The sequence below is a fragment of the Prunus persica genome, chromosome G4, assembly GCF_000346465.2.
Source record: "Prunus persica cultivar Lovell chromosome G4, Prunus_persica_NCBIv2, whole genome shotgun sequence".
NCBI lineage: Eukaryota > Viridiplantae > Streptophyta > Magnoliopsida > Rosales > Rosaceae > Prunus > Prunus persica.
Window position 1 is genome coordinate 3,112,861 of NC_034012.1, and position 18,733 is coordinate 3,131,593.

The following is an 18,733-nucleotide window of genomic DNA, read 5'->3' on the forward strand; positions in this document are numbered from 1 at the left end:
CATTTTATCAGTCAAATTTCGAGAATTTTCTCAACATTCACGCACCCCTGTCTTTTCAACTTTCATGGCTAATGGTATATGTTGGAAAAATTGTATGATTCTTGTTGGCTGAAAAAATTTGGCAGAAGGAAAAAGAGGCAATAGAGATACAGAGACAGATTACTAACCGTTGAAAATAGAAAATAGAAAATAGAAAAATAAAAAAGGGAACTAGGAAAAGGAAAAGACAAAGGTTTGAGAATCGGGCAATTGACGACGTCGGCGGAAGACAGAAAGGGGCAAAGTCGTAATTGGAGGCAAAGACTAGGAAAGGGGCCCACCCCATTGGGGAAGAGAGAGAGAGAGAGAGAGAGAGAGAGAGAGAGAGAAGAAGCAAAAACTGAAAAAGAAGAGCTGGAATCACATGGGGGTTGTTGTTTGTCTAATTGTCTGTGGCAGTGACATCTAATTCTTCTCCATTCTTCATTCTTCTTCTTCCTCCTCTTCCTCTTCCTCATCCACCACCGCTCTGACTCCATCTCCACCATGACCTTCTCCTTCTTCCTCCCCCCAGCACTTGCAGTCTGATTCGCTCGTTCGTCTTCCTCTTTCCCTTTTTCTCCTTCTCTTTCTTGCCCATCTCAACATGGCTGACGATAAGGTAACTTTCTCGATAATTTTTTGGTTTTTGTTTGGTTGCCTAAGAAAGAAACTTTCTCAGCTTACTGCAGTTTGATTTCTCTTTCTTTGATCTGGGTTTTGTTATGAGCTAGATTTACTCTAGCTCTAGGGTTTGTTTGGGTTTGACGAGCAGTGATGTTTGCTTAGCTCCAGATTTTTACTCAGATCATAGTGATATTAGCTTGGTTAGGTTTGATTAAAGTCGGATGCTTTTGTGTAATTTGGGTTTGATTTGCAATTGATTTAATCTGCATCTCGCGTAGCTTATGAGCCAACCGATCTGTTTCTTTTCTGAAAAGAAAAAAGAAGAAATTTGTGGATGTTCTTTTTGGGATTTAGTTTCATTTCATGAGGCATATTTGGGACTCAGAATGTACTTTGTATAGCCTTTATTTACTTTTATATTCTTTGCGTGGTCTGCGGTTGTGTATGGCTGGCTGCTAATCCGTGAATTCCACAGTAAATTTCATACACTTTATGGGAAATTTGTTTCTCTCAGGATCTAACTTGATGTGTTATGCAGGAAATTTCTGCACCTGTTGTAGACGGTAGTGATCCAACTGGCCACATCATCTCCACAACCATCGGAGGGAAAAATGGAGAACCAAAACAGGTTACCATTCTTGGAATTTGTTATTTTCACCCTGTTTCATTGTTAAGTATGCGTCTTGATTGAGTTGAAAGGTTAAAATATGATTATCAATATTCTGGATCTAGATGTTTTTATACCTTACCAGGGTTAATTTTTCCTCTGTTGGGAAGTTGATGTGTTTGGCTATTATGCTTTTTGCAGACCATTAGTTACATGGCAGAGCGTGTCGTGGGAACTGGCTCTTTTGGAATTGTTTTCCAGGTATGTTAAATTATCATCTTCTTAGTTATTGCGTCCTGTACCAATTTATTTGTCATGTCTGATGCTGATAGTTCTTTTATCTCAGGCAAAATGCTTGGAAAGTGGTGAGACTGTGGCTATAAAGAAGGTTTTGCAGGACAGAAGATATAAGAACAGGGAACTTCAATTGATGCGTGTGATGGACCATCCAAATGTGGTTTCTTTGAAGCATTGTTTCTTTTCCACAACGAGTAGAAATGAGCTATTTCTCAACCTGGTTATGGAATATGTCCCAGAGACTATGTACCGGGTTTTGAAGCATTACAGCAATGCAAACCAGAGAATGCCACTAATCTATGTCAAACTTTACATGTACCAGGTAATGCATGATGCACCTTTCAGATGTTGCCTTGTCGCTTTATATTATTCATGGCATTAATCTGGTGATTTGTTCCAGATTTTTAGAGGGCTGGCCTATATACACACCGTTCCTGGAGTTTGCCATAGAGATTTGAAGCCTCCAAATCTTTTGGTATCCTATTTACTTATTCTCTTACTTCGCAATTTATATAGTTATGAGGAGTTACAGACTCATACACATATCCATGTCTACAATTACCTCTGGTTTTCCAATGTCATTCTTGGCTTTCTACAGGTTGATCCTCTTACTCACCAGGTTAAGCTTTGTGATTTTGGAAGTGCAAAAGTGCTGGTATGTTCACTATCCTTCGGTGTTGAACATATTATTTCTGGACCCGCTTTCGAGTTCCGTTTCGGATAATCTTTAGGACAGTGTATATGGAAGACATTGTTCTTGCTCCTGTGATTTCCTCCGCTGTCTTTGTTTTTTCTCTTTTTATGGAAAGGAAGTTTCTGTGCTAGTTGAAAAATCTTTTGGTTGTCTGTATATCAATCTTTCTATTATAGGGTTTCATGCACTCATCACAAATTTTCTTGTCTGAAGGTGAAAGGTGAAGCAAACATATCTTACATATGTTCACGTTTCTATCGGGCTCCAGAACTTATATTTGGTGCCACGGATTATACAACCTCAATCGATATCTGGTCAGCTGGTTGTGTCCTAGCAGAGCTTCTTTTGGGCCAGGTTAGCAGTTCTCCATAGCATTCCAAGACGTTAGTGGATTATATTTGCACAAGTAATTTAGTCCCTACTATAGATGTTGCTCATATATATTCCATGGTTTTGCAGCCACTGTTTCCTGGGGAAAATGCTGTGGACCAGCTTGTTGAGATCATCAAGGTGCATAGTAATCATCAATTCTTGAATTTTGCAATTTGTATAATCATGAGTCAGCAACTAACAAAACAATCTGTCTTGTAGGTTCTTGGCACACCAACACGTGAAGAAATTCGTTGTATGAATCCAAACTATACTGATTTTAGGTTTCCACAGATAAAAGCACATCCTTGGCACAAGGTATTTGATCTGCTTCCTTCTTAATACGAATATTGCACAGGTCACATTAGATAATCTATGGGGGCCTTGAGGCATTTTCTATTGGAGTTTGTGATAAAGATAGATGCTCTTGCTTTTGTTGAATTTCAATTGATCATTTAAAACATACAGAAACTTTTACTGGATTTAAAAATTACAATTATTTTGTATCTTTAATGCGGTGGTGGTAGAGTCCTATTAACTTGGGTCCTTGATATAGGTTTTCCACAAAAGGATGCCTCCAGAAGCAATTGATTTGGCATCACGACTTCTGCAATACTCACCAAGTCTTCGTTGCACAGCTGTAAGTTCAATGCGTTTAATTTGATATGAATGTCATTATGTATTGTTTGAGGTTCCAGTCTTGTTCTATAATCGCTAATGAATCCTTTGTGTTATAGGTTGTCATTGATTTCTCGAAATTAGGGTATAAAGAATTTTTGTTTTCTTCGTGTATATGTTAGTTATATTGTGATGCTCAATACTCATGAGTTCAGTTTTGGTCACTACTGAGAAATGATTTTTCTGATGTCAAAAGTTTTCCTTTTAGTATCTTGTTTTGACATATGAAGTTCTTTCATATCTGTAGTGCCTCTCCTGTTTGACTAGGATTTACTGTTTTCTTTGCAGCTAGAAGCATGTGCACATCCTTTCTTTGATGAACTTCGTGAGCCCAATGCTCGCCTACCGAATGGTCGTCCGTTTCCACCTCTCTTTAATTTCAAACAGGATGTATGTTGTTTTCCTCCAATTATTTATTTTTGGGGCCTGAATTACCTGTCCATAATTAGAAGAAACAAAAAAAACATGCGTTATATGAAAATGCACATGGGAGTATATCTCACTAGCTGTCAGTTATTATATATGGGCGCATCACTCCTAAGTTATAATCTACTGGGAATTACTTTTGTACAAAAAATAAAACTCTGTTTTGAGGGGTGTTAGTTGGGTTGTCTTGGTAAAATGAATGATATTTAACTCATCCTACCTACATGGCCAATCTGAATATAAAGCTGGACACTCCAATTTTCTTTCTTCAATTGTTTAATTTCTAAGATTTCATTATTTCAGCCAATTACTACCGGGACTAATCTATTGTTCTGACAGTTGTCCGGAGCCTCTCCAGAGCTAATCAATAGGTTGATACCTGAGCATGTGAAACGCCAGATGGGTCTAAATTTCTTGCATCCAGCCGGCACATAAATGTGGAGAAGTTAATATGCAGAATCTATCTTCCAGTTGATGTGTGACACAAAGGTTTAGTATCTTTGTGGTTAAATCACCGTGTATTGAGGCCTAACGATCATCTTTTGTTGCTCTACCAAGAAGAGTGCAAATTGGGGCGGATGGATGGCTTCCCGTAATGTGTTATCTTCAGTTATTTCCTCCCTTATCCCTCACTTCTTCCCTCCTTTTTCCCGAAATTCCTTTTTGTTCCTGTAAATGTTTGATAGTAATGATAGTCTGAGTTGGACCGGTAAGAAAGCTGCTAGAGAGGAAAAGCTAGGAAACTGGAAAAGTGTATTTATATAGCTAGGAAAGAGGGCTCCTAATAGAATGTTGTTGGTTGCTGGATGGTTGTCGTTTTACTTAAATGTTGTTTCTTATTAGCCCTGGAGGTGGTTTGTGGTGGCTGGCTGACTCGAAATTACGGATGGATCCTGTTGCTTTACTGTTTGTGCAAACTTGAAAGTGTAATGCATTGTTCTCTGGTCTCTGGTTTAATGTACTGCTCTCTACACCCTTCCCCCATCCCTACCTTTCGTGGTTTCTGTCATTTGTCTCGCTGCATTGTAGGTTCACTCTTCCTAATGGTGAATTTAATGTCTGGAAGAATTATTTGCACTGCATGCTCAAATGAACTTGATGTTTTTCTGTCACCCTCGTCCATTTTGAGGGCTGTTATCATTTTCCAGCAATTTCCTTCCATTTGATGCGCCGCATGTGTTAATGGAATAAAATATTAAAATTGATAAAAGAAACGAAGTCGTTTCTGGAAAGAGTGAGCGGGTCCTTTGCGTGCAGAAAAGTCCAAAATATCGGCAGCGTTAAAGTTGGCGCCAGTAGCCATTTGAGAAATTTTTACATTATTTGTCTGCTCCAAAAGGGACATTGAGGTAATGAGTAAAGAGTGATTCCAAACGATAAGGTCTATAAGGTCCATGCGATCGAGTCAGTCGACAAATCTAACAATCAGAATTCAATCGCATTTACTAAAATCCTACACCCAACCACACAGAAGTCTCCACCATCTTAACCTGGCAGACAATCTCTGTCACTTCCCAAATCTCGAGTTGCCCTCCTGGTCTTACGATCTCCATTAAACCAAAGCTTTCTTTTTATTTTATGATTAATTTATTCGTTTTCGAGGTAAAGAGTAAAGAGAGATTCCATTAACAAAGAAACAAAAGGAGAGAGAGAGAGAGGAGAAGTTGTGGAGTTGAATCAAAGTTTCAACACAATCTTGCCTCTCTGCAGTTTGCAGTAAAAAAGTTGCCCTAACAAGTTGTCTGCTTCGTGCTTTTGTTTTCCCTGTGGTCTCTTTTTCCAGTTGAAAATGAGAAAGAAACATGTAAAGCTGCCTTTTGGGTTTTGCTTCTTCTACTTGATGTGTTTGCCATTGGCTACAGCCTCTGACAGTCTTCTCTCTCCCAAGGGTGTCAACTATGAAGGTCTGGCCCTTCAAGATTTAAAACCCAAAGTTCCATTTTCTACTTTTCTGTATCATTTTGTGATGAAAAATATGAATGCTGTTGGTTGTTTTGCGTGGGTCAGTGGCTGCATTGATGTCAGTGAAGAGAGAGATGAAGGATGAGCTGCGAGTGATGGAGGGATGGGACATAAACTCCGTTGATCCATGCACTTGGAACATGGTCGGTTGCTCCGTTGAGGGTTTTGTAATCTCCCTGTAAGTGTCCCTCATTCTCCATTAGCTTCTGTTTGTTTCGCGAGAAAGAGGTGCAGTTTTGCTGTTTGGAAATCAATGAAACAAAAAATATGTTTTCTTGGTATGTTGAAACTTGAAACCAGAGTGTTTTTTCATTCTGTTCAAGTTATGAATTTTATGGAATCAGATAATTTTTTTTATTGGCATGCATGTCTAGCTGAGCTCGAACTGAAATTTTATGTTATCGCTTTTGCTAGTGAAATGGCCAGCACGGGTTTATCGGGAATGCTTTCGCCGAGTATCGGGAACTTGAGTCACCTTCGTACACTGTAAGCCTCTTTCTTTGGGGGCATTCCTGAATATGGTTGATTGCCTGTCCAACTGTATTTTCTATTGTAAATCTGTTGAAACATGCTTCATGGCAATGTAGATTCGTTTTCAGATTGTGAACTTTTGGAACACTAGGATAAATCTATGCGTGTTAGGAGGCCTGATTGTAGGAGCTCATTATCTTTCTTTTCGTAACTAACTGTGTACATGTAAAGGAATCTAAGCGTTTTTGCAGAATTTATGTTTATAGTTTCTACAATTGCAGGTTGTTACAAAACAATCAGTTATCTGGTCCTATCCCGATGGAGATTGGGAAACTCTCAGAGCTTCAAACTCTTGACCTTTCGGGTAACCAGTTTTCTGGAAACATTCCAAGTTCTTTGGGGTTTCTGACTCACCTAAGTTACTTGTGAGTAGGGCTTACAATAGACAGGGCACTATTATTTCTATTGATTCTGGTTTCATTTTTCCTATAATGACTGGTTATTAGTGATATTTCTTTGTGTTTGAAACCTTTTCCATGCCAAGCATTTCAGGAGGCTTAGTAGAAATAAATTGGGCGGTCAAATTCCTAGACTTGTTGCCGATCTCACAGGTCTTTCATTCTTGTATGTGTTCTATCATTTCTAACTGTGTACTTTTATTTATGGATTGCTTGGAGCGATTCTAATTCTTTTTTAACTATTTTACACAGAGATTTGTCGTTTAATAATCTCAGCGGCCCTACTCCAAAAATACAGGCAAAAGGCTACAGGTGAGACTATATGCAGAAAGAGATTTTGTTGAGAGAGTAAGAGTTTATTTCAGGAAATGAATGAGGGGGATGGTTATAAAACTCAACCAGTATGAGGTTTGTTTGAACAGCTTAAATTCTGCTGAGAGTTTACATGTTTCAATGCAGCGTTACAGGGAACAGCTTTCTTTGTAATCCTTCATCAGCAGACTCAGCACAAATCTGCTTTGGCGTCTTCAAACCAGTACATGGTAATTCAACGTCTGAAATTCAAATTTGTATTGTGCAGTTCCTTAGATACGGTTACATGTTCATGAAAATTTATTTGCAGAGACAGGCTTGTCAAAGAAAGCCAGCGGTCACCACCGATGGGTGCTTTCTGTTGCTATAGGCATTAGTTGCACATTTGTCATTTCTGTGATGCTACTTGCTTTTTGGGTGCATTGGTACAGATCTCGTCTTCTCTTTACATCTTATGGTACTTCCTGATCTATGCCAACTCAATTTATTGAGCATAATATATGATAATATATATTAATGAGATACCCTGATTCATATCTGCAGTGCAGCAAGATTATGAATTTGATATTAGTCATCTGAAGCGGTTCACCTATCGGGAATTGCAAATTGCTACCAGCAATTTTAGTTCCAAAAACATCCTAGGACAAGGTGGATATGGCGTTGTTTATAGAGGATGTCTTCCAAATAGGACAATGGTGGCAGTTAAGAGGCTGAGAGATCCGAATTTCACTGGAGAAGTGCAGTTTCAAACTGAAGTTGAAATGATTGGCTTGGCTTTGCACAGAAACCTTTTACGTTTATATGGCTTTTGTATGACTCCGAATGAGAGGTTGCTTGTTTATCCTTTTATGCCAAATGGGAGTGTTGCTGACCGTTTGAGAGGTTTGTTTTCATTTTTTTTGCTTGCACGTGCAACTCACTCACTCTCTGATAATTCATTTTGTTGCTTGACTAATGTTGGGTTTAGACGCAGCAGAATGATGTTATGTATCTACTGTCTCAATTGTGCTTTCTGTTAAAGAAAATCTCAATCCAATCGTTATCTTAGCTCAGAAATTGTTTCAGAAAATACTTATATTCTTCATAACATTAACATCTATATTCTTCGACTAGTAAGGCTTTGTAGATGTAATAACATTCAATTCATGGTTGGATTTTTTTTCTCTGCATCTAATCAAAGTTATTTTATGCATTTGTATTCTTGTGAAATTTAAATGTATGTCTAAGTAGCTCATCTCTTTTATTTCTTTGCTAGTGGTTTCTCATGATTTGAGTCTTATCAACAGAGACCGGTCGAGAAAAACCATCATTGGATTGGAACAGAAGACTGTGTATAGCCCTTGGGGCTGCCCGAGGACTAGTATACTTGCATGAACAGTGTAATCCAAAAATTATTCACAGGGATGTCAAAGCGGCAAACATTTTACTTGACGAAAGTTATGAAGCTATAGTTGGGGACTTTGGTCTTGCTAAGCTTTTAGATCGGAGGGAATCACATGTCACTACTGCAGTGCGAGGCACTGTGGGACACATAGCACCAGAGTATCTTTCGACCGGACAGTCTTCTGAAAAAACTGATGTTTTTGGATTTGGAATACTGCTTCTGGAACTCATAACCGGGCAAAAGGCATTAGATGCTGGAAATGGTCAAGTTCAGAAGGGAATGATTCTTGATTGGGTAAGTAGTTTGACATGTTTTCTGTGTCTATCGTATATAAAGTTGTCGGTCTCATTGTTCATGGACTATGTTGAGTAAAAAATTAGTGTCTTTCATCCATCCCGTAAATATCTAAGCTGCACAAAATTAGTTTTTATCCTTCATGGTTCTTATTTCTGCACTGTTTCTATTGTTGTCTCAGTTTTTTTTGTTTTTTTTATAAATGTTTACCAATTGTTGAATCTTGCAGGTTAGAACCCTACATGAGGAGAAGAGGTTGGAGGTGCTAGTAGACAGAGATCTTAAAGGATGTTTCGATGCAATAGAGCTGGAACAATGTGTCGAGTTGGCTCTACAATGTACTCAGTCAAGTCCCATCCTCCGGCCAAAGATGTCAGAGGTCTTGAAGATTTTGGAAGGCTTAGTTGGGCAATCAGGACATACAGAGGCATCACAAGGAGGAAACAACATTTTTGACGCCAGGGCTTGTGATTTCTCCAGGAATTGCAGTGATGTGCATCAAGAATCTTCTTTCATCATTGAAGCTATGGAGCTTTCGGGACCTCGCTGACAGGAAAATATCAAATTGCACCATCAAAGTATTAACTGTAAATGATTTTGGCATTTTGTTGAGAGTTACTAAGTTACTAATTATAGAGTTGTTTTTTTTTTTTTTTGGGGTCAAGATTATAGAGTTGTTTCCTAATCAAAACAAGTGACTAGAATGATGGCACAATAGACACTAGACAGCACATTGAAATGAGATTGAGCATCCACTTTACCAATGATTGAGATCCTTTGGGACAAGAATCTATTCCCTTTTGTAACTTGTACCACAAAAGACTGGTTGGCACAGCACATGCTAATGCCAAATTGCCAGTCTTGGTTTCATTCTCAAGTTCTTAGTCTTTGTTCTTAATTAAGCTGCTAAGTGTACAACCTTATTTGGCGGGTGAGTGCCTGTAGGACCAGCCTTTTCTCAACGTCCTCTGTGGGTCGAGGTATATACGTGTTGCATTTACACAGGTTTCGTTTTCATCTGCAGAATTTCCATGGCCTTAGTCAACATGTACAGTGCATTGAAGGAATTTCCTGGATTTGAATTGTTGAGGTTGTAGCATTTTTTGTGGTGCAGACAGATTTGACTGAGTAATTTATGCAATTATTAAAGGGGTCTTTCGTTTTATTATCTTAATCAGATATTCTTCTTCAGAAATTTAATTCTGCCATTGTGTCTGAAGGGCAAATGGCATTATTGCATTTTGACCACAAACTCTTCCATTCATTTTGTCCACATCTTCTGCATCTCCCTCCGAAAATAGAATTGTTTCAAGGATCTGATGGATAAAATGCAAATATACATTAAATTGAGGATCTAAGAGCATCACAATGATGGTCTCTATTTCTTAGCTACAATTTAGCTAAAAATAAGAAAATTATTTTAGGAGCTCTCTAAAAAATTTCAACTCTAACTATACTCTCTAATTTAAAGAGTCATAAATGCTATAACTCTTTTGATTGGTCCATCTCTATTAAAAAATAAAATAAAAAATAGTTAGTATTAAATAAAGGTTTGAAATACTCATTAAATAAAACAACATTAAATTATAGGGAGCAACTAAGAGTCCTTTCTCTCTCATCAGATTTAGGAGCTCCTAGAGGACTCCCTAGTTTAGGAGGTCGATAGAGAGCATAATTGGAGTTGTATTTTTATGATTCCTCTCTAAAATTTGTCTAATGAGGTAGTTTAAGGAATCTATTGTAGATGCTCTAACCCAGTTAAAATCTTTATTCAAATTCCATATTGATAAAGTAAAAAAGTAGTAGGATCCTCTGTTTATAAACATGGAAGCCTGAAACCATGTTGTTTTGGGTATACTTCACTTGCACCAAGAAAAGCCCTCTCTCCTAAAGATCAACTCCCCCCTATCACACCAACTTAAATTAAAATATCTAAAGTTTTGACCTCAAAGACCCCCAGATATATACAAATTAGAAGAGAGAAGTGGTTCTCCGTTGAAGTGAAGTCACCTTACCCAATTGGCTAATCAACTTTGAGCAAATTATGAGTCTGCATAAATCCTCACCAGTCTGCATCTCATAGGTTACTTACAAGCGTTTACTTGGGTCAATATCCACTAGCTACAAACCAATTGATAACATTTGAAGCAAATTCATTGTATAATAAGATGGGATGATGAATATAAGAATCGAACTCTTAATATAAAATATAAAAAATAAGGTATTCTACCACTAAAACAAGACGGATTGGAGTATCAACATGTTTTTGTCAATGGGGCGGTGCACCTATTCAGGCTTTTTTCTAAATCCAAACCGGCAAGAGTCTGATTTCTTCATAACTTAGGAACTAAAAAATAAAATAAAAAATGATATGGCAAATAGCCCTTGGCCAATAGGAAGAGACAGACAGCGAACCTAACATATTGCGACCTTGTAAACCCCTCCTCTGGCTCCTCATGTCGCGGCACAAACACTCCAACGCACAAAATGCCACTCACAAACCACAAAGTTACCCATTCAAAACGTAAGCCAAAGGCCACAATCTCTGCCAAATGGATTTCTTTCCAAATAAATAAATAAATGTAACCCCAACTGGCAAATCAAAAAGCTTTAATTCCCTTCATCTGCAGCTTACATAAAAAAAGGAAAAAATCTCTGCACTTGCACACAGATAATAATTAGCAGATAGCGATTCATCCAATCCACTTCAAGCCCTTGTCTTCTTCTTCACAGCATACACACTGCCCCATTTAATAGTTTAATACTCTTGAACCCCTTATTTGCTTTGTTCCCTCGACCTTTCTATATTCTTTCAACTATTTTTTTGGCTCCATTCTTCACCAACCTCATACTCTTTCCTGTGTATACATTATATAATAAGGTTAAGATTAACAACCCAATTCCTAGAAAATGAAATCACACAGTTGGTGTAGTTGATATTGGATAAAACCCAGATCTGAAATTCCTTATGTTTTAGTATCTCAGGATTAAAGCTCCAATTTTGCAGCTCCTTTCCTGGAATTGAACTGGTCTGTGCGGAAGAAAAGGTTTGGTTTTTAGCTGTTGAGTTTCTTTTCTTATTAGCTTTTATTTATTTATCGATTGTTTGATGATTGGAGATTACCATATAGACACTCTTGGAGTGGTTCATTCGTTCGTTTAGTCACTTTCAGTTTCATCACATTGCGTATGCTTTAGAAAGATAAGAACGTTGGTTCTCCAATTGGGTTTGTGCGTCAACTGTTAGAGTTGGTCTGTTGTGGAATTTTAGAATTGGGTGTATAGTGTATATTATTGCTGGGTGTTTGTGAAAGTTGGAATCTTTGGAGGTTGGAAACCTTTTTGTTTGGCAATGGATTCGGGGGCACATGATCTGCAAGGTAGCAGTGAGGTTTTGGGTGCAGTTGATCAAAAGACGATTGAGAAATCAAGAAATTCTGTTGTTTGGTCGGTTGTTGAAACTGTCATTGTGATTGAATCAGAAGAGGGTGCTTGTGTTATTGGAAAAAATGAAGATTTGGAAGCATTGGGAAAGGAATTGGGGTCCAAAAAAGCAGTGGTGGAAGGACTTGAGAAACTGAATGATAAGGAGGCATGCGACCAGCCTGGTAGTGGTGTGGTTCCTAGTGAAGTTGAGCAAGGAAATAATAAGAATTCAAACAATTTGGCTGATGGGAATGTTTCTGAGACTCTGGTGGTCATTAATTCGGATGAGGCTGCCCGTGTTACTGGAGATAATGGAAGATTGGTTACGAAGGTTGACGAATTGGGGTCGAGTAAGGTATCGGTGGAAGAATCAAAGAAGAAGGTGCCTCAAGCAGAGAGAGATTCACATGTGATTGATGTGAGGTGTGGGAGTGGTAAAGGCTTTGGTGATAAATGGGATGTGGAAAGGGTTTGTAGGATTTGCCATTTAAGTTCTGAACAATCACCGGACAGAAAAATTGAAACTGCAAATAGTTCTACCCCTACGGAATTAATTCATCTTGGTTGTGAGTGTAGAGATGAGCTTGGTGTTGCACATGGTCATTGTGCCGAAGCATGGTTTAAGCTAAAAGGAAACAGGTAAATTTTTCCATCTTTCCACCCGGTTTTCTTTCTTTCAATGCTTTCCACTGTCAATTTTTTTTTTTTTTTTTGGTGTGGTAATAATAGATGTTCAACTTTTTTTTGGTGTGAAAAAGTGGTGTGTGCATATTCTTAAATGTGTGCATGTTTGATTATATTTTGTATTGGGCAATAATTGTACCTTTTTTTGTTGTTGCATTTTTGTTTGATATTTCTGCGTTTGTAATGTTTGGTTTCACGATGGTCTTTTCTTTTCTGAAATGTGGATTGAAACTGAACCTCCAAGAAGTGTTAAGTATGACCCCATAAAATTTTTTCTATGCTTCACCATATTCAAAGATCAAAGTTAAGAGTTGTACTGTATTGTTACGGCAGAAAATGTTTTCTGCACTTTGATTAATAAGATGTAAACCTAACTATATGAACATACCCCCGCCTTCTACCACTTGAACCAAGACTCTCGGCAGTGAATAAAATTATTAATCTCTGTGTTAGTAATGCGGAGAAAATTCTCATGAATGTTTATAAATGGCACTACAGCTCTTCTTTTTGGTCTGCTTTTGTTTTCAAACTCGGTTTTTTAAGCTAACACAGATCTCATGTCAGGATTCCCTGCATGGAAGTGTTAGGACTCTGAAATGATAGTAGTGTTACAAAGTAAATGACACAAGTGACAAGTAACAAGATCTTGTTCTATTTTATAAATGGTATTCAAGTTTTTCTTTTGTCATTTGCTCCTTTTTCTGCATTGAAACCCTGGGAAAGTTAGCAGAAGAGAAAATGAAACTTTTTTCATTTCCAATAACTAAGCTTTGCTGTGGTTACTTTTGATTTTAAAATTGTTTTCTGTTTCAATTATCTGTGGAGTGTTTTTTTTTTAGTCAGGAAGTATTTTCAAAGTCTAAATAAACAGTAGAGCTAGTGAAATTCTCTGCACAAGAACCTAGCATCAAAGATCACAATATAAGTTGATTCCTTTCTTATTTTTATTCATGCAGGACGTGCGAAATCTGTGGTGAGACGGCGAACAATGTCACTGGTCATGGGGATAGCAGATTTATGGAGGAGTGGAATGAAGAAACGCTTTCTGGTATTGAAAATAACTCATTGGACAGGAATGGAGGATGTTGGCGGGGACAGCCATTTTGCAACTTTTTAATGGCCTGTCTGGTAATAGCCTTTGTACTTCCATGGTTTTTTCGTGTGAAAATGTTCTAGTCAGGGATGTGAATAAAGTATTGAGGTCGTGCTGCATTATGTCTCAAGGCTGCATCCGTTGCGCGCGTCATGTGGAATCTTGCGACATGTTGCCTTTAATGGGATTTTCTGGTCTTCCATTCACTTGTAAACATACTCTGTCGGTTTCTGCATATAAGCCTGAAGATTTGAGGTTTCAAATGATTAGAGTTGCCATCTTGACAACTCAGGAGCAGAGTGCAGTTACTTGGTGTTTTCTTCAGTGTGACGGATGATATTCTTATATTCTTTTTCTTTCTGGCGGGTTTTGGCATAAACTTTTAACATTTGTTGCTGGAAAAAAGAAAAAAAAAGAGAGGCTTGGACATGAAATTAGAAAGCGGAAAAGTTGTTCTTATTCCTTGGAGCTACCTTTTGCCATACGCCATCTTTGTTGTAGACTCCATTATACAAGTGAAAACCCATCATTGGTTTTATGTATTTTGCTAATATTTTAGTGTTTGATAGATTTATTTCAATATGATAAAACAAACTTCATTTTATACTGCTCTTGATGTAAATTTGTAATAGCAAAAATTGAATATACATAGCTTCCGTAATTTCTGCGTACTAGTTCTGGGTCACAGAGACTTATGATGATGCATACAGCATGACTTTTCTGTATGTTACTTTGGAAGACCAAGGTGTACACTGGACGCGAAAGCAACCATTTATTGTTTCTTTTTTCGTGCCTTTGCCTCCACGCCACGAAACCATTTGCACAAAAGTCAGCAACTCCAATCCAACGTAAAAACAGAGCAAAAATGACCGTAGAGGGTAAGAAACCCACAAACAGAAACTAATGAAAGGGACAGAGAGGAAGGAAGCATCCATGGTTGGTATTGGGAGGCAGCAACCAACCAGACAAATGTATGACAAAACAACAGTGATATCACCCCCTCAAGGCCATAGATGGGTTCAAGAAACCTGCTTGCCTGCATTTTACAAGTCTTTGCTGCACAGAGTGGATTTCCTTCTTCTCTTCAACGTGTTATTTGATTTGCATGAACTGACATTCTGCCTTAAAACAACTCAAGAATGATGGATTTGACCAGTCCAAAAAGCCATAATGCTATTTTGAATGGGATCATGACCAAGACCGATCCATGTCAATAATTGTTTCAATTCTAACCTGCCGTAAATGAATAAAAGAAAAACTTATTCTGCTGCTGGGAGTTGAGTTGAACCAGGAACTAACTAGTTCCAAATAATTTTTATATGTTTAAGTTTTTTCTTTCTTGGTAAGCTTGAAATGAAAAAATGAAAAAACTATTCCGCTGCCGGGAGTCAAACCGGAAGTGTCTAATTCCAAATTAATTTTAATTGTGCTACAGCGGATTCAAATGCATTTAAGAGAAATGGAAGTATATTAAATTTAAAAGGTATAGCCGCATGGCTATCCCTTTTATTTAAATAAAAAAAAGTGCACTCCTATATTTGGGGGGTAATTACCCGCGTCTAGCCGCGCGGCTATACTATTTATAAATAAAAAAGGGGACCCGCCTAGGGCCTAGCCGCATGGCTATCCCTTTTATTTAAATAAAAAAAAGTGCACTCCTATCTTTGGGGGGGGGGGGGGGGGGAATTACCCGCGTCTAGCCGCGCGGCTATACTATTTATAAATAAAAAAAGGGACCTGCCTAGGGCCTAGTGGCTAGTGCCCACGTGTGAAAACCGGTATAGCCGCGCGGCTATACTATTTTGAAAAAAGGGCAAGCACAGTACAGCCGCTCGGCTATACTATGTAAATATACTATATTTAAAAGGTATAGCTGAAAACGAGTATGGCTGCGCGGCTATACTAATATTTTTATATAAAAATTACCCGGGGTATACCCATGCGGCTATACTGTTTTGAAAATGCGCGAGGAGAGTATAGCCGCACGGCTATATCATTTATAGAAAAAAAAAAAGGACCCGCCTAGCGATTAGGTGCCCACGTGTCAAAACAAGTATAGCTGTGCGGCTATACTATTTTTTAAAATTAAAAAAAAGTCTGAGTATAGCCGCCCGGCTATACGATTGCAAATAATTTTACTTAAATAAATAAAAGAAAAAAATTATTCCGCTGTCGGTATTCGAATCCGGAATTGTCTAATTCCAAATTAATTTTGCTACATCAGATACTTGTCCGTTAAAGAGGTATATGTAAATATATATATATATATATATAGTCCCCTTCAGTTGAGGGATCCCTCAAATAGTGTTATTTGAGGGATGGGGCGCTCAACCGTTGGATATGTTTTAATGATCTTGTGTGGCTGAGATTGTTTTACATCTTTTAACCCGTTTTCTGCCAAATAGCCCGACACATCCAATGCTGGAGAAGACCTAAGGCATGCAGGCTCTCAGATGGGAATCGAAGGAAGAGGAAGAGCCCCTTGCAAGCCTAAGAGAAGACCCACTCTCTCGAGATGAAGAGATGACCCACCATTTCCAATTGAGCTTGCGAGATTTCTATTTCTATAAGGTATCCACTGTCGTGGATTTTTTTTCCTTTTGAAATCTGGGTTGTGGTCATCAATTGGGAGATGTATGAAGGTTTTTCGATCTGGGTTTGTAGATTTTTGGGTTTTTTAAAATCTGAGTTGAGATTAATCTCCATATTTAATATGGGTTTGGAAAAATTCATGTGAATTATTATTGTTGTGTTGTTCTGGTATTTGACGTGGGTTTTTTTAAAATCGATTTGAAGATTTCTACTAAAACTTGAGATTACATCTCTAGATTTGATATGGGTTTGAAAAAATTCATGTGATTTACTTATTATTGTTATTGTTGTGGGGTTATCTGATATGGGTTTTGAATGTGGGTTTTAAAATTAATTGCAGCCACACGAATATTTAAAAAAAAGAAAAGCTATTGGTGATATGCATCCAAACAGAAAATGCAATCATATTCAGTGTTGAAATAAGAATAATGTGCAGAACTTTCTGGTTGATGACTTAAAGTGGACTTCATGGAAAATGGCAAGTGCAGCTTGTGGAATACTTGGGTTTCCATTTATGTCAATAGTGCAACCATCTGAGGAGGAGCTTTGAAGGACGGAGCAAAGGAGATTGATATTTTTCTTCATTATGAATCATTTGCCGATCAAGAGCTTTGAAAGAGGCAACAAACATGTTCTGGTTTTTTGTCATTATAATGTTTGTAGTCTTTTTGGGGTTGGATGTAAGCTTTTCTATTTAGATGAATAGTTGTTGGGGTCAACTTCTGCAATTTATTGAAGTTCATAATCGGCTTTCCATGATTTAATTTCATATATCTTTAATCACGGCTGATGAAGGTTTAAAGTTATCAATTTGTTGTTAGAAGTAGAAAATATATCATTCGTTCCTTACTAGCTTCTTTCACAAGGGTTTTTCCTTTTCTTTTTTTTTCTTTTTTTGGACAAAGGGCTTTTCCTTATGTGCTTGTACAGAAATTGTGGCCTACAATTCATGTTGCTAAAAAAATTCATGAACCAGTCTCGACCAGGGTACATAGCCATATAGTTGAAATCCAAGTGAACATCTTGCGCTTAATCCAAGAATCATACAACAATGAAGACAGAAAGCAACTCAATCCCGAATGGAATGAAATTTGTCAAAACAACTAAATATCGCCCAAAAGAAATCCATATGCCATATGCAATCCATATGCCTGCTCAAGTAATATCATCTAAATCAACAGCCGAGAAGCAAGCCAAGGCTTGATAGATTACCACAAACACTACATATTTTGGAGAAATAATCTTCCATTTGATACAAAGTACAAATGTAACCAAATAAAGATGATAAGAGGCAAATTAGAAGATCATTTTATCACATAGAGAACGCAATATGACACATTGCATCAACAATTTTTATTAATACAACTAATTACAAAGTAACCAAACAAGATATACCTTAAAACAACCTTTGCTCATAGTTCAATAGAGTCGGATAAACAACAATTTAGAAAGACTTGTACCATCTAACTGACCCTAAAAAAATTTCGAACCTCATATATTCCATTAATTCTTGTCTAATAAAAAATAACTCACATCTAATTGACCCTAAGAAGCTATACGGCTTAGATAACCTTAAAATGGATCTCTGTCAGTGCAATCATACAACACCAGAAATATGTTGAACACAAGTAAAACTGGATATCTTTTGCCACTACTCACCAATAGCTTTTCTTTTTTTTAAATATTCGTGTGGCTGCAATTAATTTTAAAACCCACATTCAAAACCCATATCAGATAACCCCACAACAATAACAATAATAAGTAAATCACATGAATTTTTTCAAACCCATATCAAATCTAGAGATGTAATCTCAAGTTTTAGTAGAAATCTTCAAATCGATTTTAAAAAAACCCACGTCAAATACCAGAACAACACAACAATAATAATTCACATGAATTTTTCCAAACCCATATTAAATATGGAGATTAATCTCAACTCAGATTTTAAAAAACCCAAAAATCTACAAACCCAGATCGAAAAACCTTCATACATCTCCCAATTGATGACCACAACCCAGATTTCAAAAGGAAAAAAAATCCACGACAGTGGATACCTTATAGAAATAGAAATCTCGCAAGCTCAATTGGAAATGGTGGGTCATCTCTTCATCTCGAGAGAGTGGGTCTTCTCTTAGGCTTGCAAGGGGCTCTTCCTCTTCCTTCGATTCCCATCTGAGAGCCTGCATGCCTTAGGTCTTCTCCAGCATTGGGTGTGTCGGGCTATTTGGCAGAAAAACGGGTTAAAAGATGTAAAACAATCTCAGCCACACAAGATCATTAAAACATATCCAACGGTTGAGCGCCCCATCCCTCAAATAACACTATTTGAGGGATGGGGCGC

At 37.6% G+C, this 18,733-nt stretch overlaps 3 protein-coding genes and 1 long non-coding RNA gene across 5 annotated transcripts; all 4 read left to right on the forward strand.

Annotated features, from left to right (window-relative positions):
- Positions 370–4,677, forward strand: LOC18779502 (shaggy-related protein kinase eta). Its single transcript, XM_007211373.2, has 12 exons — positions 370–640; positions 1,184–1,273; positions 1,454–1,513; positions 1,599–1,871; positions 1,950–2,024; positions 2,148–2,204; positions 2,457–2,597; positions 2,703–2,753; positions 2,835–2,930; positions 3,169–3,252; positions 3,579–3,680; positions 4,056–4,677. The coding sequence occupies exons 1-12, from the start codon at positions 626–628 to the stop codon at positions 4,149–4,151; spliced, it is 1,140 nt and encodes a 379-aa protein (XP_007211435.1). The 5' UTR covers positions 370–625; the 3' UTR covers positions 4,152–4,677.
- On the forward strand, positions 4,710–9,771 carry LOC18778238 (probable LRR receptor-like serine/threonine-protein kinase At5g45780). The gene is made up of 11 exons (XM_007213523.2): positions 4,710–5,620; positions 5,724–5,856; positions 6,093–6,164; positions 6,431–6,574; positions 6,702–6,773; positions 6,860–6,919; positions 7,067–7,149; positions 7,230–7,376; positions 7,463–7,801; positions 8,206–8,597; positions 8,827–9,771. The coding sequence occupies exons 1-11, from the start codon at positions 5,506–5,508 to the stop codon at positions 9,145–9,147; spliced, it is 1,878 nt and encodes a 625-aa protein (XP_007213585.2). The 5' UTR covers positions 4,710–5,505; the 3' UTR covers positions 9,148–9,771.
- LOC18780333 lies at positions 10,787–14,461 on the forward strand. Of its 2 annotated transcripts, XM_020562750.1 has the most exons (3): positions 10,787–11,478; positions 11,583–12,662; positions 13,664–14,461. In XM_020562750.1, exons 2-3 carry the CDS (start codon positions 11,950–11,952, stop codon positions 13,881–13,883), a joined length of 933 nt encoding a protein of 310 aa, XP_020418339.1. In that variant the 5' UTR covers positions 10,787–11,478; positions 11,583–11,949; the 3' UTR covers positions 13,884–14,461. The 2 variants fall into 2 exon arrangements, with proteins under 2 accessions (XP_020418339.1, XP_020418338.1); XM_020562749.1 differs by having other exon boundaries at positions 10,787–12,662.
- On the forward strand, positions 16,093–17,156 carry LOC109948475. Its single transcript, XR_002271110.1, has 2 exons — positions 16,093–16,371; positions 16,733–17,156. It is a non-coding gene; the product is annotated as an uncharacterized LOC109948475 (long non-coding RNA).